Source organism: Canis aureus, chromosome 2 (genome assembly GCF_053574225.1).
Source record: "Canis aureus isolate CA01 chromosome 2, VMU_Caureus_v.1.0, whole genome shotgun sequence".
Taxonomy (NCBI): Eukaryota; Metazoa; Chordata; class Mammalia; order Carnivora; family Canidae; genus Canis; species Canis aureus.
In genome coordinates, this window is record NC_135612.1 from 57,831,051 (window position 1) to 57,853,734 (window position 22,684).

At 54.1% G+C, this 22,684-nt stretch overlaps 1 protein-coding gene across 6 annotated transcripts in view; it reads right to left on the bottom strand.

Moving 5' to 3' along the window:
- Nucleotides 1-9,724: 9,724 nt before the first annotated feature.
- The window catches only part of ARNT2 (aryl hydrocarbon receptor nuclear translocator 2), a 155,780-nt gene continuing 142,820 nt past the window's right edge, over nucleotides 9,725-22,684 (bottom strand). For 5 of the 6 annotated variants that reach the window (XM_077874295.1, XM_077874275.1, XM_077874302.1 and 2 more), the window contains 2 exons: nucleotides 14,978-15,114; nucleotides 9,725-13,593 (listed from right to left, as the gene is read on the bottom strand). In XM_077874295.1, the coding sequence (XP_077730421.1) occupies nucleotides 13,495-13,593; nucleotides 14,978-15,114 (236 nt within the window). In that variant the 3' untranslated portion in view covers nucleotides 9,725-13,494. Of the gene's footprint in view, nucleotides 13,594-14,947; nucleotides 15,115-22,684 lie in introns of all 6 variants that reach the window. The other variant, XM_077874286.1, reaches the window with a different exon arrangement.

The following is a 22,684-nucleotide window of genomic DNA, read 5'->3' on the forward strand; positions in this document are numbered from 1 at the left end:
CCCAGTACTCCCTGCTCTCTGACTCCATGCTCCCACTCCCTGACTCAGTGCTCCATTCTCCCTGACTTGATACTCCTGCTCCCTAACTCAGTGTTCCTCACCCCTGACCCAGTGCTCCCCTCTCTGACCTGGTGCTCCTGGGCAGTTGCTGTCTCCAACACCCTTCTTGCCTGTGCTGGATGCCAGGCCCTCTCCATGTGGTCAGCACAGGCTCTTCTTCTGATGCTCAGAGAATGTGTGTCTTTATCCTGTTGTCCTGGAAACAACCCTCTTACTGGGGAACGGCCTTCACAGGAGGTCACTGTTACTGAGAAATGCAGACTCAGTGGTAACGAGGGGCTCCCTCCCACCACGCTCTGCCTCCTATGACTTTCCTCTCCCAAATCACACTGCTCCCTCATAGGGCTGGGTGCTGGCGTGTGGCCAGGCTTCCCCCTGCACCTCGGAGCTGGATGGGGTACGAGGACCCCATCTCCATAATCTGAGCGACTGCCCCTCTCTGGGCTCAGCCAGCCTCATGGTTGTACGTCCTCCAGGAGCAGTCATCCTCCATTCTCCCAGTCTTCAGATCTCAGCCTGAACCAGCCAGGCCCCCTGGGAGATGAAATAAGATCAACCCTCTCTCATGTGTGTAAATCCCTCAGTGTCCGAGCTGCCCTGTCCATCATGCCCTGCGTGTCCCAGCCACTCCTGTGCCAGGTGTCCCCTGGACCAGCCAGGGCTAAGCATCACCCAGACTCAGAGAGCCCAAGGAGGCAGGAGGGCCAAAGGAGCCGCAGACGACATCTGGCCCGGGACACGCATGCAAGGAGATCCAGGCCCTCCCGGGGACTTCGCCCTGAAACAATCTCCGTTGGCCTATAATCTGTGAGTCTCCAGAGTCCCTGCAAATGTCCTTTGGGATTTATTCCACTCTTTCAAATGAGTGATGCCTGAGAAAGTTAGAGCTGTCATTGGACATGAAGGTCAACTCCCTCTACTTGTGCTTCTCAGGAGATGCCTCAGCAATAGTCCCCTGGCCAAGGAGATGTGCTTGGATGGAGGGCACCTGCGCCCCACGGGCAGATCCCACATGGCCCTTTGATTATATATTCAGGCAATATGCAAATTACATATGATTGCATATTCAGCCAATATGCAAACATGCTTTGACCACCCTCCCAGACGTTGTGTTAGAAGGTAGAGATATGCAGGTGAATTTACCTGTACTGCATCCCAGGGGATTCATCCATTCTAGGGAATTTCTGGAGCATAACCTTGTCCTCTTAAGAAATAGATTCCAGAAGGAGGTAAGAATGCGATACATTATAATTTAAAATAAAAAGGAACAAAATCCCTAAGCTTTGTCGCTGGACCTCTTAGTCTTTAACCGTGTGGATTTACCTCTCTCCCTGTGGCATGGTTTTCTCTACAGAAGCCCCACTCTCTCCTCTGTGTGCAGATCACTGGCAAGAAGAGCAGCAGGGTTGTTTTTAGGGATCTGTGGCCTTTGCTCCTCTGCTGCTAAGTGTCCCCTACCACTCCTCAGTTTCCGGACTGAGCCCATAACTCCTGCCTTTCCTCATCACCTCCCACCTGCCTCACCAGTGACAGAACTGGAGGCCAACTTCCCCAATACGATCTCTCCTTCCACCTCCCGTTGCCCAACAGATCACATCCTGACCCCGCAGAGGGGTGCAGCTGGACCCCAGCCCCCTGAAAACTGCTGTCCACTGAGGCGTTGGCCCTCTCCCTCACCTGGGGGACGGGGGGAGGTCGGCTGTCCCCAACCTCCCGTAGTGACACGTCTTCCAGGCTCTGCAGTCAGGCTGGTGTGGACCATGGAGATGGAAGCCTGAAGGGAGGATATTAGGGAAGAGACAGAAGCCTCTAACTTGTTCCCAAGGGTCTAGGAGCCCCAGGGCCGCTGACCTGGAGCCTCGTGCTCTGGCACTGAGCGTGCCCAGCTGTGGGCTGCCTCTCCCAGGCCTGCTGTTCTGGGCCGTCCCGTGGTTCTGCCTCATGCACCTGTTGTCTCTGCTCATCCAAGGGCTTCTTGGCTACCGATGCGGACCTCTCCTGGTCCCCACCTCAGGAGCAAGGGTGTTGCTGGCTACTCCTGGCACTCCGGGATACTCTGTTGGGCGTCCTCCACCATTCTGGGACAGTGGATTCCTGCACATCTTGGCAGAAGATCCAGTGACCGGGACTGTCCCTCACCTCACACCTTGCTGCGTGCAGTGGGCTGAGTTGCAGTCCCTGAAATATGTCCAAGTCCTAACCCCTGGGACGTGAGAAAGTGACCTCATGTGGACATAGGGTCTTTGCAGACGTAATTAGGTTGTGGGTCTTGGGATGAGGTTGTCCTGGATTGAAGATGGGCCCTACACCAATGAGTGGGCCCTTGGAAGAGAAAGGAGGGGGCAGATTTGAGACACAGGGACCCTGGAAGATGGTCTTGTGGACGCCTGGCCAAGACGGGGGGTGTGCTGGCACGTGCCCAGGGAGGCGAGGATGGCTGGCAGCCACCAAAACCTTGGAAGAGGCACAGCCCCAACGCCCCCTCTCAACCCCCAGAGGGAACCAGCCCTGCCAACACCTTGATTCAGAATGTGGTCTCCAGAATTCTGAGAATATATACATTTTTGTTTGTTTGTTTGTTTTTATTCATGAGACACAGGGAGAGAGGCAGAGACACGGGCAGAGGGAGAAGCAGGCTCCATGCAGGGAGCCCAATGCGGGACTCAATCCCAGGACCCCAGGAACATGCCCTGGGCTAAAAGGCAGATGCCCAACCTCTGAGCCACCCGGGCGTCCCTATTTCCGCTGTCTTAAGCCATCCCACTTGTGCTAATTTGTCAGGGCAGCCCAGGGAAACGGACACACTGGGCTGGCTCTGACATCACCCCCCTTGGGGACCCCCGGCCGCAGGCCACTCTGTGTGGCCACCATCGCTGCCAGTCTGCCCCGGGCCTCTTCCCCTCTGCTCCAGGGGGGCAGGCTCCAGGATCTGCCACTGCCTCGGGTCCTCAGAGGGTCCAGCGAGACCACAAGGGATCTGGAGCTGGGTTTCCTCGGGGCAGAAACAGCGCTGCTCTCCGCACAAAGCCCAGCCTCGAAGACTCCAGGCTTCTATCAGGGGACCAGGCTGCCCGGCCGGGTCACCTTCTCTGCTGTTCCCTTTCCAGGTGGACGCATGGAGGACCTGCACAACTGGCTGGGTCAGCCTTCCCCGGGCCTGAGGGGAAGGGTCCTTCTCCACAGGTCTGGGGAGTTGCACATGGCATAGAAATGCCCTGCTTTGGGGTGCTCGGGTGGCTCAGTGGGTTAGGCGTCCGACTCGTGATCTCAGCTAGGGTCTCGATCCCAGTGTTGTGGGTTTGGGCCCCGCACTGGGCTCTATGCTGGGCATGGAGCCTGTTTGAATAAAAGAAAATCCCACTTTAGGTGGGATCTGTGTGGGTCTGATTCGCAGCCCCATTCACCGAGACGATCAGGGCTGAGAGGAGCGCTCCTCTATTGCTAAGCTTCTGGGAAACAGAGCGAGATTCGAGTGAACATCTGGGCTGTTTCCCCTTCTGTTACCTAAGAATGCTGTTTGCGGTTCCCAGCAAAATCCTGTCCAGCTCCAGCCATCTGCGGCCTTACAAAATCCTGTCGGTGCCTTGCTTCCTGTCCAGGGGCTCTGCCGACACAGTCAGCAAACGTTGGGGTCCCAGGTGGGTGACCAAATGTCCTTGTTTTCTTTGTTTACGGGACGTGGGGTTTCATGGCTGGAACTGGGAATGTCCTAGACCCCTGGGCTGAGCTACTCCCTGGCCCAGGCTCCATGGGGCTGTCTTCTTAGGTGACAGGACCGGCCTGCATGTGGGGGTGTCCCAGCCCTCCCTGGACGTCTCCCCCCGGGGCTGCCTGCAGAGCCTGGCCCAGGTTAAACACCACCACCCCGTCACATGGCCTCCCTGCCATGTGCACCTGGGAGGGGAAAGGGTCTCCCGCACATTTCCCACCGTAAACGGGGGCCATGCTGCAAGATCCCAGAGGGGAGGCTCTGGTGTCCCATGTCCTGCTGACCCCAGCCTGGCTGTCTCCCCAGGGCTAAGCCAGTGGCCACCATGACAACCAGCAGCTGTCTCGGCTGCCTTCTCTTCCATCCATGTGTGGGAGCCACAGCGCTGCAGGTGCAGGGGTGCACGGCCCCCTTCTCGGACACCACCCCTACCGAGCTGCCACCCGCCGCTGGGAACTTACTGCCATTGGACCATTGCGGGGCTGCCTGGCCTGTCTGGCCCCACGCTTGAGGCTCCGGGGCGCAGCTTGCTCTCAGGACCACAGGGGAAACCGGGTGGATGGCCCACGAGACACAGGAGTGGACCTGGCTTCTGTGCTCAAGGAGCCTCGTGGAGGAGACACGCCCTCATGCTGGAAGGTGGCTGCGGTGCCCGCTGGCTTCCCTTCCCGCCAGCCCTGGGCAGGTTTCTTTGCTTTCTGCGTGCGTATGTGACTCCCATGGAGAATTATAAAATTGTGGGAAGAGTCAGGAGTCAGGAGTTGGGCTGTAACCAGAGGCTGGTGTCCCACTGAGGGTCTGCATACCCACCTTGGGGTTTATCAGGGACTTGGGCTTGGAGATGGGAGCCCAGTAAGTGTTTTCCACAAAAGTAGAGCCCACAGGCTGGGCTCCCAGTGGGAAGGCTGCATTGCTGCTGGGCCCCATCTGGGACCTGTTGGTTAAGCCAAGCTAATCACAGCCTTCGAGGCTCTCCAGCCCCTCCCCCGCTCCACCTCCCCATCTGTGTTGGGGCAGGATGGGGTCCTCTATGCCGAAACCTGAGCACATTCTGGAATGTCATATTCTGCTTGCTTGCCTCTTCCCCAGGAATGAGGTTTCCACGGGTGGGCGCGCCTTCCCTGTGAAGCCTCAGCCCCGTGCCCAGCAGGTGCACGTCATCACCAACACACTGAGAACACGCAGGGGGAGTCTGGGGGAGAAACAGGCTCACAAGTGTCAGGCCTGAAATGGGATTGTTTTGTATTTGTTCACACACAGAGGTGATGCTATGTAACATTGAATGAAAGGATGTTCTTCAATTTATTCATCCATTCCTCTATTTATTCATCCATTCCTCTATTTGGCTTTGCCTCAATCCACAATTTTTCTCCCCCTGTGGAGTATCGCTGCAGTATACATTCTCACACATACACCTGCATTCTTCAAGGCTCTTTTCTCACCAGGAGGAACAGCTAGAAAGGAGGTGGCTGGGTCAAAGACATGTTTATTTTCAATTAAAAGATATGGTCACTTTAGGCACCTGGGGGGCTCAGCGGTTGAGCATCTGCCTTCAGCTCAGGTTGTGATCTCAGGGTCCTGGAATGAGCCCCGCATCGGGTTCCCTGCTGAGCGACGAGTCTGCTTCTCCCTCTGCTCCTCCCTCCGCTCATGTCCTCTCTCTCAAATAATCTTAAAAAAAAAAAAGATATCGTCACTCAAATTGTGAAAATGTAGATTTCTACCAAAAATATTTCAGAAAATTCTTGCACGTGCATTTGTACCTGTGATGGATGTAAATACTCTTCTGTGCTTTTGGCAACCTGTTAGGGGCGAGAAACGTTGCCTGATTTTTACTGCAATTTGCATTTTCCTGACTACTTAGTGAAATTAAGTAGCTGCTTTCTCACTTACTGGTTTATGTGCAATTGTTAAATACTTCCACAACACAGCAAATTCGAGAGAAGGGTAACATACTCCCTCCCTGCTCAGTACGAAGATGAGATGAGCTGTTGAACATTTTGCCCTAATTCTTCAAATGCTTTTCTTCTTCCCTTTATTTGTTTTAAAGATTTTATTTATTTAGTTGAAAGAGAGAATGAGAGAGAGAGAGAGAGAGAGAGAGCACAAGTGGGGGAGCAGCAGGCAGAGGGAGAGGAAGAAGCAGATGCCCCACTGAGCAGGGATCTCGACACAGGACTCGATCCCAGGACCCTGAGATCATGACCTGAGCCAAGGCAGATGCTTCACTGACTGAACCACTCAGGGGCGCCTCTTCTTCCCTTTATTTTCCATCCACACTCACCCTTCTTTTTTAATCTGCTTTAAGGAACTCAGAAGTACAAACCCTACAGCCACATCGTCTCTTCACCCTCTCTATCCAGAGTGGTGCCTGTCAGTCTGTTTATGACACTCTTTTCCTTAAAATCTAATTACCTACCTATTTATGCACAAAATATGTGATTGTCCTGTTATAAAAATACCAACAATGTTTTAAATTCAAAACCCTATTTTTTAGAATTTTTGCACGCTGCAACAAGCCACTTTACAGGCAGCAGAGTATTCCTTGGTGTGACTGAGTTTATTCATGTCCCCACTGAGGGACGGTTAGATGTCTCTCACTTTTCACTGCTACACACAGCACAGCGAATCTCCTTGTCACTGTCCCCTCATGCTCCTGCTGGAGGTTTCCTAGGACAGGGTGTGGAGCTGGGGTCGCTGCGTGAGTCAGGGGCCTTGCACATCTTTGACCTGGAGGGACGTCACCTAACACTCCCCAGAGCATCCGGCTCCTTTCCCATCAGCAGGTGTCCCTGCTTCCCCGTACCCTCAATAATAACTGTGTTGATCAGACTTAGGAAATCCCAGGACATAGTTATCTTGTTTCAGTTTTGGATTTCCCTGAATTACGAGGTTGGTTCAGCCCCTTCTGACATGTTTAATGCCATTTGAGTTCAAACTCTTTGGCCATGCACCTGTTGTCTTTTTCTTACTTTTTTTTCTTACTCATTTTAGTGAATCCTTCATAGATTCTGAGTACTCTGCTCACATACCACTTTGGTATATAAATTTTAAATTGCAAATATTTTCTACCAGTTTATTGGTTGTCTTTTACATTTTTAAAAAGATTTTATTGGGACGCCCGGGTGGCTCAGTGGCTGAGCACCTCCCTTCAGCCTAGGGTGTGATTTTGGAGACCTGGGATCGAGTCCCACGTCGGGCTCCCTGCATGGAGCCTGCTTCTCTCTCTGCCTATGTCTCTGCGTCTCTCTCTCTCTCTCTCTCTGTGTCTCTCATGAATAAATAAAATATTTAAAAAAAATAAAAAAAATATTTTATTTATTTGACAGAGCACAAGCAGGGGGGAGCAGCAGAGGGAGAGGGAGAAGCAGACTCCCCGCTGAGCAGGGAGCTCAATGTGGGACTCGATCTTAGAACTCCAGGATCATAAGCTGAGCTGAAGGCAGGCGCTTCACCAACTGAGCCATCCAGCACCCCATTTTTCACATTTTTGTAAGATGAATCTTTCAGCAAGTTCAAACACATCAGTATTTTACTTTATGGTTTGTGGTCTTCATACTTGGTATGAGAAATCCTTTGCTGATTGGATTCTATAAATACAGTTTCCTAGGTTTTTCTTCCAAATTTTTAATATACATCACTTTTTAACATTCAGATATCTTCATCTCCATGCACTGTATTTTTCCTGTTCTGTATTTTGTATATTGTGTAAGTTAAGAATAAAATGTCTTCTTTTCCTGCGTGTTTTCCCTGCCACCATTCTCTGGGAGCCCCGTGATTTGTGATGCTGGGTCTCCCAAAGGACAAATTCCTTCTGAATGTGTCTTGCTAGGTTCTTCATTATGTTTCACTGATCTCGTGTTCTAGATCCATGCCAAAATCACACTTTCAATCATAAAGCTTCCAGGTGCCAGGAAGGCTGAAAGCTCCATTTTCCCCATCCTTTTTTTCTTCTTACTCCTTCACTTTTTAACTATTTTTTTTAAAAGATTGTATTTATTTTGAGAGAGAGATTGAGAGGATGAGCAGCGGGAAGGGGCAGAGCGAGAGGGAGAAGCAGACTCTCCACTGAGCAAGAAGCCCGACACAGGGCTCCATCCCAGGACCCTGCTGATTACCTAGAGGTCTTTTTCAGAATTTCATAAACATGGAATCATGTGGTTACATTTGTGCCTGGCTAATTTTGTTCTGTGTGATGTTTTTGAGATATATCTTTCGGTTGCTTGTATCTACGCTTTGATTCGTTTCGTTGCTGAGTAGGTTTCCATTGTATGGATGTACCACCATTTGTCCACTCACCTTCTGACAGGCATTTAGGCTGTTCCTGGTTCTTGGTGATTACAAGTATAGCTGCAATGAATACTCCTATTGAAGTCTTTGCGTGGAATGGTTTTCATTTCCCCTGGGCAAATAAGTGGAAATGTGGAAAGATGGGGTCATATGTGCATGTGGTGTTTAATTTTATAAGAAACTGCCTAACTGTTGTGCAAAAGGACTGTGGGTATGTGGGAAGGTCTAGGCCCTCCACATGCTGGACAACACGTCAGTCTGCTTAAATGTTAAACCATTCTAATGGCTAGTGGAATTAGAATCTGCATTTCCCTGATCACTAATGATCCCAACCATTCATTTATTTATTTAATATTTCATTTATTTATTCATGAGGGACACAGAGAGAGACAGAGAGAGGCAGAGACATAGGCAGAGGGAGAAGCAGGCTCTATCCATGCAGGGAGCCCGATGTGGGACTCAATCCCGGAACCCCAGGATCCCACCCTGGGCCGATGGCGTGCACTAAACCACTGAGCCACCCTGGTGTCCCCCAACCATTTTTTTTTTTAATGCTTATTTCCCACTTTGTATCTTCTTTGGTGAAGTGTCTGTTCAAATTTTTTGCCCGTTTTGTACTGACTTGTTTATGGAGTTCAAAGGGTTCTTTATATGTTTTGGATACAAGTCTTTTGTCAGATACATGGTTTGCAAATGTTTTCTCCCTGTCAACGGTGGATCTTTTCATCCTGCTAACAGTGTGCTTGAAAAGCAAAGGTTTTGAATTTTTTATGAAGTCCAATTTAAAATTTTATTTTTATAGATCATGCTTTAGGTGGAGTATCTAAGAAATCTGTCTATCTCAAGGTCATAAGACTTTCTCCCATGTATGTTCTAAATATATGCAGTTTATTTTATATCAATAATAGCTCAATAAAGCTGTAAAAAAGTAGGAATGCTAGATGTTTGATGGAAAAGTTTTTAAATGATTTAAGTCTGCCATTTTGCGAGACTCCAAATAGTCATCTCCCAACAGAAAAAGGTTAGATAGATTTTGTTAACTATTTACTAGAGGCTTGAGCATATTAAAATAGTCAAGTTTGGGAGAAGTTTTTTTTTTTTTTTTTTTTTAAGATTTTTATTTATTTATTTGAGAGAGAGCACAAGCAGGGGGAGGGGCCCCAACACGGTGCTCAATCCCAGGACCCTGGGATCATGAACTGAGCTGAAGGCAGATGATTCACTGAGCCACCAGGTGCCCCAAGTTTGGGAGAGTTTTAAAATGAAATAAAAAGAGGACAGGGTCTGGAGTGAGGCTTGAGGTCAAGTCCTGGTTCTATCAGTCCCCTCCTGTCTGTTCTTAGATAAGTCACTTAACTTCTTGAGTCCAGTTTCATGATCTGTAAACTGGGACTAATAGCCACATAGCACAGGTTTGCAATGATGAACAGACACAGCACAGAGAGGGCCTTCTAGAGAGTTCTGCTGAACATACGAGGGCAAGCGTCTCCCTTCCTCTCCTACGTAGCTAGACCCTAGGAAGGGTCCCTCTTTTGTACCCAGGGACTCTCCACCTTTGCCGGCAGTGATACAACACAGCCTGCAGGAAGATGTGTGATCCAGATACATCCCAAAGTCCAAGAGAAGGTTCCCCAAACGGCCCAGTCACCAAGTGGGCCTGCGCGGTTCACTGTTCAGAGCAAAGTCATTTTTATTGTAATGTAATTTTAAAAGGCAGTTACATTAGTTACACATATACACAACCAACTCAATAACCGTTAGTCATAGAGAACATTCAAGAAATACAAATGATGATTTATCCACAGCACAGCTCACAGCCATAAGAAGAGAGGCTACAAGAGAAATGATTAAGTGCTTACATGGTCCACGGAAGCCCGTCATCTCCAAAGGAACACGAGGCTGTCCCGGGGAGCCAGTCGCCCCGTCCGGAATAGCCTGTCCCCTTCCTGGTCGGTGCCCCAACCAGCGTTGGCCACAAGACCCAGGCACATCTATGAATGAACCTCCATCTCCAAGCTGTCCCAGCCCTGGGCAGTCAAGGGAAAGGTGGACAGCCAGGTGGCTTGTAGCCCCTTAGGACACAAGATGAGGATTTGGCAGAGGGAGGAGAAAATGGACCCCTGGCAAGTAATGACCAAACTCATAGGTTCTGGTACAACAAAGACCATTCCTGCCCTGACTCATTACCCATTAGAGTTTGGAGGAGGCTTGGTCTATGTGACAGGTCATAACCGACAGGGAGCAGGTGGCCCAGGCGAGTGGGGGGGTCACTGTCCCAGCAGAGCTCTGCTGCTCCCAAACGCTGACGTAGAAGGATGAGACCACCACTCGTTTCCCCGGGACCTGTCCCGTCTCTTGGCTCAGGCAGGCAGAAGTAGATGAGAGGTCACCATCACATGTGGCTAATCTGGGGGAGACACGGGATCTTCACTGGCTTAGTGGTCCAGGCTCCCTGCACCCCCTGCCCCTCCTCTCTCTGCAAGGTGTTCACGAAACAGCAAAGGGGTTGGATTTAATATTTTGGAAAGCAGAGGAGAACACAGCTGTGATGGCTCCATCCCTTTTTGAAACCTCAGCTAAACACAGAACTAGTGGGAGTGACACATAGAGTGTTCTAGAATCTCCTTAGCCATAGTCACGAACCAAGTCTTGCTGGAGTTTCAATGTGGCTGCTTTGCATCCTCCCCCAGGGCTCAGGCTGCCATGGCCCAGCCTGTTTGTGGAAGCCACTTGCCCAGCCTAAGGAAGCCGGTGAAGGTTGCGTTGAGGATGGGGGCTGTGAGTGAGGGGGTGAGTCCTGGTTGAACCCCAGCATCTCCAGCAGGAGAGGAATGTGGGCCGGAGTCTGAGGACATGTCGACAGCAGGCTGAGCCGGCCTGGCACGGGATGCCCTACTCCAAACTGGGAAAACCCCTCTGCGGCTCTCATTCTTATTCGGGTCTTTCTCAAGCATCCTTGGCAGAGCGTCATCTCTTGGGTAAGACACCCTTCCAGCCCTGTCTGTTTTCTTACTGGCCATATGACAGCTTCCAAGAACCATAATCAGGAAGCGGGATGGGAATGGAGGAGAGAGCTCATGCTGACCGGTCTACCTGCGTCATGATATTGCCCGTTTCCCGTCTTGCCCTATGGCCCTCAGCTTCCAGGACCCAGCCTGGAGATGTCTGCACCCCTGCCCCTGCGTGACACACAGACGTGGCTGGAAGGCTGCCGGGGCGAGGCTCCTCTACCTCTTCCACATCCCCCGTGTCCTGGCACAGCCTTGTGTCCCAGGGTCAACCCGATGGGCACATCTAAGGAAATCCCCCACTGCCCTCCAGGAAACAGAAGGAAAAAACACACATGAAATCCCCAAAACCTCCATACTCACAGGTGGAAAGGTCACAAAAAAATCTGTTCTCATTTTTCAGAGAAATTATTCTTTGATCCGAAACCTTATTTGTGTGCCTTTCCTGGAAATAATGGTGCTCCTGCTTGGGGTAGGCTCAGGCTGCAGAAGGGGGAGGGGGCGCTGGCTCAGGCACTGTCTGGGCGCATGGAGTTCGCCAGGTCCCTGCAGCGAAGAGGCTCCCAAGGGTAAGACGACCTCAGTGCACCCGAACCCTGCACTCAATCACCGCTATACACAAAGGATTAGAAGCCGCTCTAGAAACTGTGACGTCAGTGTGAACTTAGAGTCTAGGACTGGCATCACATCATGCCAGCTACTGGCCACAGGGATCCTACCAAATACCTCTGGGCTTTTGCAGGTGGAGCTCTACGAGCCCAGCCGGGCATCTGGGTCCCCTCTGGACAGCAGATGGGGCGGTGTTTGCTGCAGAGCTTGCAGAGGTCCATGCAAACACCCCTGGCTCCTTCCTGCATGCCTAGCTCACTCTGCACCCAGGCAGCTGGGAGCCCTCTCTGCCCAGCCCTCTGAAGTCCCAGGGGTGGGGACATGGGTTGTTTCTGAGCTGGCTGCCCAAGGAGGTCTGCCTGAGGGACCCCGGGAGGGGTGCAAGGCTTTCCTGGGGAGGGCCCCTCCACTTGTCTGGCAGCGTGCATAGCTTCCTTGCCACATGGGAATCACGGGGCCCACGGATGGGGAGGCCACACAGACCGCCTGCCTCAGTGTATAGGGCATGGGGAGGGAGTGGTCAGTGGATACAGGGAAACAAGAGACTAGGGACCAGGGGCTGAGTTAGCCAGATAGGAGCTTCTAGAAGCTGGCTCTTCCTCCTGTCCTGAGACCACCTGAGGAATTCAAGGCCATGGTGAATGCATGCCAGAATCAGAACGGGAAGCCTCACGGACCTGCACGGTCCCCTGCTAGATGCCACTGTTCCCCAGCTGGCTGCAGAAAGAAGGCGCGGGCGGCCTGGCGGAAGGTGTTTCTGCCTTCCCATCTCCACGCGTGGGTCTGCACCTGAACCGTCTCCAGAGTCACTGGGTGTCATGTGGCTGCCAAGGCTGGCTCTTTGGGGGGCAGGCCCGCATGACACAGTCCTGCCTTCCCGTTCTCTCCTCTACAGACGGGCCTGGGCTCTGTGACCTCAAGGCGTGCCTTCGGCAGGTGCTGACTTGGGAGCAAGGTGGGAGACACCTACACATAACCAGGAGGGGCGAGCGCCCCCTTGGGGGCCTCCTGGAAGAGGAGCAGGCCCCTTTGTCTCAGACGGGAGCCTGGACTGAAGAGCTGACCCCTCAAAGCAAGCAGGCTCCCAGCCACGACTTCTGGAGACTCTGTGAAGCGCCAGCCCGGCGCTCGGACCCTGGGCCAGGCTCCCACCAGTGGGGGTGTTGCTGAGCTGGGGGGGGGGCGGGGGCTGCACGTGTGGGCTCTCACCCACCACGCACCCTGCATTCTGGACACTCACTGGCCACAGGACACACACGGGGCACAGCACACCCGTCAGGACAGGGATTCACGTCACACTGCACAGAGTACACACGTCCCACAGCACGACGGACAGACACACAGATGTGGCTGAGCTGGGGCCAGGAGAGCCGAGGTCCACCTCTGGGTCCCCGTGCTCCTCTGCTGGGAGGAGCACGTCCTGTTCGCCCCCCTTCCCAGCACCCGAGCCCTACCCGTCCGCAGCGTCAAAGGCAAGAAGAAACCCGATTCCCGTGTCCCAGGCAGGTCTGGGCACTCGGGACCGTAACTGGACTTTTTATAGGTGAACGTCGTCTACTAGGAGATTATTCACAACCAGACCTCATGGGCCCCACGGGCTCACCTCCCTGCGTACACAGAAAAAAGTACAATAAATACAACGGCCCCCCCAATGTCTACCAGGGCTCCTCGTTGGTGGCCGAGCAGCCCTGGTTGTGGGCTGCACGATGCTGCGCCGGGGGCAGCGCGGGGGTGCGGTGCCTTCTGCCAGCGGGGCGGGTGGCGCCGTCACAGCACGCGTCACAGCCCTGCCCAGCGCCGGCTGCACTCTGCCTGCCGCTACTCAGAGAACGGCGGGAACATGCCGAGGTCCGCGAAGTCCTCGATGTTATAGTTGCCGGTCCCCTGGGTCGGGTCTCCGGGCATGGGCAGCATGTCCTGCAGGAAGCAGAAAAGAAAGCCACAGGGGAGTCAGCTCACCCTCCTGGGCCCCCGCACGCCCCAGGAGCCCCGCCTGCCACTCACCCTCATGCCCATCGCCCTGGGGCCAGCCCGGGCACAGGCTCCTGGTCTCTGAGGCCCTCTCCTGGAAAGCGTCACCCCAGCAGGTAAACACAACTCGGGACATGACCTGTGTCTATGTAAAGCAGAGCCAGGACACAGGGTGGACAAGGGCCCCGCCGGTGGGATGCATCCAGCCTGGCACCATGCAAGGGACACAGAGTAGATGCTCAAAATGCAATAGAAATGCAGTGCTGGGCCGAGCACAAGAAAGGCTGCGTGTGTTCTGAGCGCAGGGCTAAATCCCCGCGTAGTTACGCTTCACTTTTAACAAACCCTTCAGGTTCTGTGGGCCTCAGACTGCCCATCCAGAAAATGGGAACAGCAAGATTTCAATCCCCTATGACAAATGTCTCAAAGTGTGTTCTGTGAGGTTCTTGGTCCGTGAGAAATACCCTGAGAGAAAAGAATTCTGTGGACGAGGGAGTTTGGGAAATGGCATGTTCTTGCACCTCCTAGAAACCCTCAGTCCTCATTCCTAGAATAAAAGCTCTGACAAGTCCTGCAGCCAAGGAACGGAGTAATTAGCTTAACCAGTGTTTCACAAGCTTATTTGACCAAGTTCTTTTCAGCCTCGTGACCATGAAGAACCAGGCTGGGGGATTCTGTGTCATATGCTACTGAGAGGCATAAGGATGGAGGAAGGAGGTCAGAATACTGCCCTCTGGAGACCTAGAGGGACATCGGGCTTCCAGACCTTTGTCTATGAAGATGTTGCTTGGCAGGTGGGAAAGGCCCTGGGGACCAAGAGGGCAGGCCCTCCCTTGGGAAGGGGGTGATCAGCTGGGAGAGGGGCCTCAAATCCCTCTCCCCACGTGCCTCCCGCCCATCCAGCGCAGACCTGGAGCTCTGGGCATGACAGAGGGTGCCTTGGCTCTTAGGGGAGCCGGGGGGCAGGGGGTGGGTCAGCCACGTGGCTCAGGGGGAGCCAACGGGCTCATGCCTCCCTTTGAAAGCTTCCTCCAGTGGACACTTCTGGCAGAAGGAGGGGCCAGGGAAACCCCAGGGCCCAAGCACTGGTGTGCGGGGCTGCCCATCACGAGGGATGGCCAGGAGGGTCTCCAGCCACGGACAGCTGCGAGGTGCCCAGGTGTCCTCAAGCAGAGAGGACAGCCGAGGCCTTGGCTCCTGGCCCCTCTCCCCAGGCTGGGGCCAGAACCCGGACCCCTAAGCAATGGTTGGGGCAGCAGCAGAGAGTGAGGGAAAGGAAGCAGAGAGAAGGCGCCGGTACCTACGAGAAGGCGGTGCTGGCTCGATTTACCTGGAACACTTCGGTCTGACCGGGCTGCTGGTGGGGGTGCTGCTCACCGCTCTGCTGACCGTGATGCTGGCTTTGCCACTGCGACCAGACTTCCGACGGCCGCCCTTGGAACTGCCCGCTACTTTGTCCACTTTCAGCTGAAAGATCCGATGTACAGGACACTGCCTTTAAAAGCCATCCGTGGGTCTGCGAGACCTAAGAACCACCTCGGCCCAGAGGGCCCCACGCTCCCGAAGGGCTCCATCAGGAGTGGGTTGAATGTGTTCACTGTCCCCTTCACGCTCACACTGACCAACAGGTAAAAACTCACTTTTGCGCCACATTGCCAGCCAGGTGGGTAGGTGAGAGCAAAGCAGGAGCGCTCGGTGGAAGGGCGGCTCTCCCCAGAGTGTGCCTGCAGGGGGGCCGGGGCCTGGAGCCCAGGAGCCCCTGGTGCCCCATCCAGGGCCGCTAAGGGAGCTTTGGTGAGGGCAGGTGTGTGGCGCCAGAGTGTGGGCCGAGGGAAGCCCTCCCGGCGGCACCCCTGCAGGCCCAGGAGAGAAAGCCATCTCTGCCCCTCCAGGGTCCACGTGCCCAGGCTACTCCGCCACAGGAGCATCACCTCCTCGGCCAGTTTTGAGCTCCACCAAGCCACCTGTGGCATTCCACGAGGTCCTTCCACAGAGGCCGAGAGCCATGCCCTTCCTGCTGGCCTCTGAGCAGTTCTTAGCACTGGGCGGCTTGAAAGCAAAGGTGTTTGGGCCCAGCTCAGCCTTGAAGGCTCGCCTGGGTGGGAATCAGCACATTCGTATGTAACGGGAGCAAGCTGGCCTCTGTCTCATGCTTTACAGAGAATACACAGTGGAAAAAAACAGGAAAGTGAACAGAAATTGGTCTAAAACATTTTAATGATTCAACCTAAGAGGATGAGTTACCTTGAGGCACATCAAAAACCTCAAGGATATGTTTTCTTGTTCCAAACCATTCAACAGCACTTGGGAGGCAATGGGCTCCAGGACGGGCCCCAGCTTGCTCTTTCTGACAGCCTCGCTTAGGTAGCACAGGCCACCCCTCCTGCTGGAGGACGGGCACCCAGTTCGCAGAGGCGAGGCCGCCGCGTGTTTGTGGAGAAGCCCAGCCTCTCCGTCTCTCTCACATGCATACACATCTGACACACTGCCTGAGACACAAAAGGCTTCAATGAAACACGTATGTTCTCCTTAATGCCTCGTGATGGGTGCTTTCCGAACTCTGCATGACAGCAGTTGTAAAAGGTTCTATAAAATCAGGCAAGGACATAATTTCCTGTGCCAGCATCAGAGAGATTAAACTCTATCGTGCACACGGAACCCTGTTGTTTAAGAAAAACAACTCTGGAAATCCGAAATTCCTTTCCCTAATGCTCCCAAGACACTGAGGCCAGGGAGAGCTCCTTGCGAGCACCATGCCACCAGGATGCCCTCCAAACACCCAGGAAGGGTCTGGTCTGCAGCTGCCATACCAACCAAATGAACAGCAGCGTGGGAGGAGGCAGCGAGGAGGCCATCTGAGAGGCCTGGGGAGGCCAAGCACAAGCCAGTCCACCTGCTGCTCAGGGGCTCGTGGACGGCTGGGTCACCTTTGCTGAAGGGGATGGTGTGGCAGCCCATGGGAATGGTTGTAACGGACCTGGCACGACCACTGCCCCCAGCTGGCCCCAGGACCTCGCAACAACAATGACTCCTTGCTGGGGTCTTGCTGGCCAAGAATCAATGCCCTCAACTTTTCCTTCTGGCTATGGCCCCTACCTAAGTCCCCTCTGCCACCCCCATTCATGTACTGGGGTCCTGCCCTCCAGCCCTGACCCAGGCTCTGGCTCCAGGAAGGTACGCATTGGCCAGGGAGCAGAACAGCTGCTCCTGGGGGAGTTACAGCACACTGGGGAAACGGGCAGGAGTGCCAGCTCTTAGCGGGACACCCAACCCATCACAGCAAGTACAAGAGGCTCTCCAGGCCTTCAGCCGAGACCAGCAGGGGGATGGTCAGCAGCCCAGTGGGTACAGGGCTCAGAGGCAGGGTTGAAAAGCACTCCAGACACTGTGCAAAGATGTGGGGGTGCAGAGGGTGTGTTCCCTCCGGGGATCAACGGTGGCTCCAGGTGATAAGGGTCTGAGTGTGACCTGCTAGAGGGCAAGCCAGGGCTCAGCTCCCCCACAGTGAGGGTGGCAGGGACCTGCAGGGGCTCACAGGCCACACACACCATCCAGGGGCGAGTGGACAGAGAGAAGGAACCCAGTGAAGAGGCTGCTGTGAGGATGTGTTCATGATCTGATGGTGCCTGAGCCCGGAACACAGGGGGTGAGGGGGTGGGGGTGCGGGTGGAGCTGACCAAGGGGCGGGCGACCTGGAGCACCCAGACCACACCCTGCATCTCTGCTGGTTGGGGGTGTACAGTCCTGCTTCCCTAGGCTCTGGGCCCACCCACCTGGGCCTGGGGCCAGGTCTAAGTCTTCGAGAGGCACCTAGGCTCCCCGTGCCTGAAGCCAGCATCTGACCTCCTCAGACCACCCCAGGGGAGAAAGCATGGTTGTAGGCCCTTCCCTCCTGCTCATCAGTCCACTGCCTGGAACACCACATCCACACTCCCGTCTCCTCCCCCCATCCCGGGCCTGCACCTGTCTCCCTGGATCCCCAGTTGCTTGCAGGATCTTCCTAAAACAGCGTCCACTGCCCAAAACCTGCCTAGCTCACCATGGCCCCGAGAGCCTGTGTACCCGACTCTGCTTCACACCCACCCCTGTCCCCTCTGCCCTTCCTGGGTGACCTTCCTGCCCCCAGCCAAGGACCCCCTCTGCGACCAGAGGGTTCTGCTCATGCTCGGAGCCCCATCGGACACAAGCCTCCCAGACCTACTCTGAGCTTGCTATGCCCTCGCATCGCCTCCATGGTGGGGTCACCTCTGGGGTGGGGCCACCACTGAGCCAACCCACCCCCAGGTCACCCATAACCCACTCCAGGGCTTGGGACTGGAAAATATGAGTTAGTATTTGCTGGAGAACAGAATAATGGAAAGGATAAGGAGGGGAAAGAGGACAAGAAGGAGGAAACATTAACATCCCTCTGACTCTTCTCTTCCCATCAGAAGCTTCCCAGCTCCCGGGGGCTTATAAGGAAGTGACCCCGCGTCCCCGCATCAGTCTTACTGGTGGCCAGAGACGGGGCAGGCGGTGGAGGCTGAAGGTGGCAGAAAGGTCGGTTTGAGTCTACTAATCACAGACACATGGTTCAGAATCAATGGTCTCAAACTTCTAGGAAGGGACAGGCTCTTCTCCAATGTTTGCCGCAGAAAAACCAACAAATAGGATTGCTTCAGGGATCCCTGGGTGGCGCAGCGGTTTGGCGCCTGCCTTTGGCCCAGGGTGCGATCCTGGAGACCCGGGATCGAATCCCACGTTGGGCTCCCGGTGCATGGAGCCTGCTTCTCCCTCTGCCTGTGTCTCTGCCTCTCTCTCTCTCTCTCTGTGACTATCATAAATAAATAAATTAAAAAAAAAAAGAAATCTTCAAATAGGATTGCTTCAGAAATGGCATAAAGTAGCTACGGAAGGAGGGACTCTGTTATTTCTGGATATGGACCAAGTGCTGGGCTTCATGTGAGGTACTCGCCATACATTATTTCATTTACTCTTCCCTCTGATTCTAAGAGATGGGGCATCCCCACCATTTTCAGACAAGGAACCTGAGGCTCAAGGAACCTGCCCGACTCATTGTGCTTATAAATGCCAAAGCCACAGTGGGAACGGAGGTCTTTTTCTCTCTCTTCCTCTTTCTTCCCTCCTTCTTTTTAAAAAGATTTTGAGAGAGTGCAAGCATACAAGCAGGGGGAGCAGCAGAGGGAGAGGGAGACGCAGGCTCCCCCCTGAGCAGGGAGCCCAATGTGGGACTTGATCCCAGAACTCTGAGATCATGACCTGAGCTGAAGGCAGATGCTTCACCGCCTGAGTCCCCAGGTGCCCCAAGACTGAGGTCTTTTTGACACGGGAGCCCATCTGGAACACTGAGCATTGGTATTCGATGCCCACCATGCACCTGACACGGAGCACAGAGCTGGGGACACGGTGGTGACCAAGCCCGGACACTCCGCTGGGGCAGGCAGATGAGTAACCAGGCCATCAGGATTGTTACGAGTGCGGCACAGAAGTGCCGGCCACGTGGGAAGACACGAGCTGCCCTAGTGACCTCCACAGGAAATGATGAGCACCAACTACAACGGCATCTCCCAACAACACAGCGCAATGTGCTCTTCACCCAGACCTCAGCCCGAACAACCTACACCACAAACGGTGGGTAGGGGAGGTGTATGGCCTGCACCCAACACGTAGCCACAAGCCACTTTCTGGAAAAAGCCTCAGGGGTCACCGCCATCCTTGGTTGCCTTGTTCTAGAAGCCACATGTTCGGCTGTAAACTATGCACTGGGTGGGCTCCAGCCATTCTGTCTTTCTTTTGCTCTCTTGGCTTCCCGAGCAAAGCCTAGGCTGCTACAATCTGGGCTGAATGTGTGGGTCACCCGCCAGCCCGACGGTTTAAGGAAAGCAGGTATGGGTTGCTACCATCTGGGCCAAATAGGTGGCCTTTCAGACCAACTAAGAGGCTCTTGAGAATTTTGAGAAGCATGTGGATTCCTAGGCTGTAGGAGCAAACGCATGACGTCTTCCTTTTAAAACAATCTTTTTAGTGGCACTTGATGCTATAACGTCACCCCTGCTAACACTTTTCCTTGTAAGATTCATCTGAAGATTCCAGGGTTGCTAGACGCGCTGCTCAGAGGTCCTCTGCGGTTCAGTTGCTTGGTGCTTCTCACCAGGGCAGGGGTCACGTCGGGAGACATTTCTCATTGTCACAGATGGAGGGTGCTGGTAGGTAGAGGCCACTGAACACTCCACATGAACAAGTCAGACCCCAAGACAAAGGATTATCTGGCTCCAAATGTCAACAGTACAGACGTTGAGAAAGTCAGAAACCCTAAAGGCCCAAGTCGGCAAACAGCACTGAAGGGGCAGCTTGTTCTATAAAGGCCTCTGGGCAGGGCCTCCCGTAGTTCACACCCGTGGCCACACGTGTCCCATGGTTTCAGGCTAAGACCTCACTTTTCATCACTGCCCCCGAGGGGAGGTCTGTAATTCCCTACAATGTGCTGGTAAGAAGGTACCAGGCTGAGATTCAGGGGCAGGAAGAGGGGGTCTGGGGGGCGTGGTGTCTGCAAACATTCCAGGTCCCAGACGCCCCAACCCCTCTACCATGTGCCTGCCCTGCCCGGTCCCTGCGGAATTTCTCATCCCATTTCTCACTGCCAAAGTCCTCAGACTTTCGTGGAACGACAAGTTCTTTCAATCTTCCTCTCCAAAGGAAACTTGTAGGTGGAGTGGGCCAGGCCAGAGGAATGAGGCTCCTTCCAGGAAGGGCAGTTACGTGACAGGTGCATTTCTTGAGCTCCATGAAAGACGCTCATGTTCAGAGCACGTACTGCATTAAGTACTGCATACTGTACTGACTCGGGCCAGGCCCCCATGGGTGTGTTAGCTGCCCCGTCCTAAACTGGAGAGCATACGGAGTACTCGAAGCCATGCACTGTGCACTGCATCTGGAGTAACATCATTTAAACCCAGAGCAAGTCTGGGGATGAACGCCCGGCCTGCCACAGCACCTCTGGGCCACATGCACCGAGCACCCTGTGTGCTTGGCGCCTTACACATCTCCAAGACCACACGGTAGCATTGGTGAGCAGATGCTCGGTGGTGGTGCAGATGAAGACCCATCAAATCAGGGACCCAGGTGTCAGGACTCACGGCGCACTAGCAGTTTATCGCCTCTCAGCTCCACATCTATCCTTCTGTGCCCTCCCTCGTGGTATAGGTACTGGACGCAGTAGACATGTCTCCTTTTCCTGCTGGGGCAAGGTTGGGCTTTGCTCACAGAAGGTACCGGAGGGACACGCAAGGCTTAGCTGAGGAAGGGGCTTCTCTTCTGGCTCGGGTGTTTTTCTGTCTACAGCGCAGTGACCAGCAGTGTGCAGGACGCTGGTGGCACTCCCTCTTTGGGGAGCTTCTCCATCCTTCCAAGGCTGCAAACCAGCCCCAGCGGATGGCACTTTCCCCCAGATGGCACTTCCCCCTGATGGGGCTCCTGTGGGCCAGCTCTGGTCCACCTGTACCCACTGGGGAGCTTCTGTGTCAGCAGGCAGGCTGCTAACCCAGATTGGCCACAGCCCACAGCCTTTGGCAGGTGTGCTCACTTCCACAAGGCCGAGTGTCCCTGGCAGACACACCTTCTGTGACATCTGACCTTCAGGTTTCATGGTGTTGGGGGGGGTCTCCCCTGGGTCTCTGAGCATGAAGTGGGGCTCATATTCCTTAATGGGGCCTGTCTTCCTCAGGGCGCTCCTTCAATTACCTTTTGTTTTATTTTAAGATTTTATTTATTTGAGAGATAGTGAGTGAGAGCACAAGCAGGGGGAGCAGCAGAGGGAGAAGCAGGCTGAGTAGGGAGCCCCATGTGGGACTCGATCCCAGGACCCTGACATCCTGACCTGAGCTGAAGGCAGCTGCTTCACCGACGGAGCCCCTCAGGCACCCCTCCTTCAACCACCCTTTATTTAAAATCTTTTTTTTTTTTTTTAAGATTTTATTTATTCGTGAGAGACACAGAGAGGCAGTGACCCAGGCAGAGGGAGGAGCAGGCTCCATGCAGGGAGCCTGACATGGGACTTGATTCTGGGTCTCCAGGATCACACCCTGGGCTGAAGGCAGTGCTGAACTGCTGAGCCACCCGGGCTGCCCTATTTAAAATCTTTATATTAACTGGAAGCTCCAATTATTGTTGTGCCAGCTGTGGGCTGCCTGGACCCCAAATGCCATACTGCCCCACTTAGCCTGTTAGGGAAGCAAATGCTCGGACTTGTCAGCCCATTAGTAAGTGGCTCCAGCTCTACTTCTGGACACTCCACCTCAAATGAGGTACAACCCAAACCAGGGTTCTAATCCTGAACTAGGATTAGAAATGCAAATGCATCGGAAACACAGCTCAGGATGTGTCCCCAGGCCTGAAACAGCAGGAGTGCTTTGGCTCGAGTCCTAGAAGCCAGGGGAGAAGACAAGCTTGTGGCTCACAGAAGGGGCTGGAACCCAGGAGGGCCGCTTTCCTATTCAGGCTGGGAGTCCAGTGCCTGGGCCACCCTACAAGTCCCACTAAGGCTGAGGCACAGGTCAGAAGTGGCACGTCTGCTTGTTTCCCTCGATGTTGGCCACCCGGGACACCACTTGGTGACATTTAGCTCTCCAGCCTTCCGACCCCTGTGGTCCAAACAAGGCAGTTGGGACCAGAATCGGGCCCAGGATGCCTAGCTGAGCCTGGTCCTGCAGGCAGGGGTGCCACCGGGCCCATGAACCCTGTAGGCCCCACCAGCGGCCCCCAGGCATGGCCGCCTTGCCTCAGCCCTCACAGAGGGCACTCCAGTCCCATACAGGGTGGGGTGAGAGTCCATGGCAGGTGGTAACGCTGCCACTGGTTCACAGGCTTGTGCTTATTTAATGACTAGCCAGTCTGAACCATTAACAGGGGCTGCTCTGCAACTTCTCTGTGCACTCCTCCCACCGTCCTTGCTCACGAGCCACTTGCACACTTGCTTCTTGCTGAGCCTGACCAACGCCTGTCCCCCATGCTGCCTCCATAGACCCTGTGTCCCTGAAGC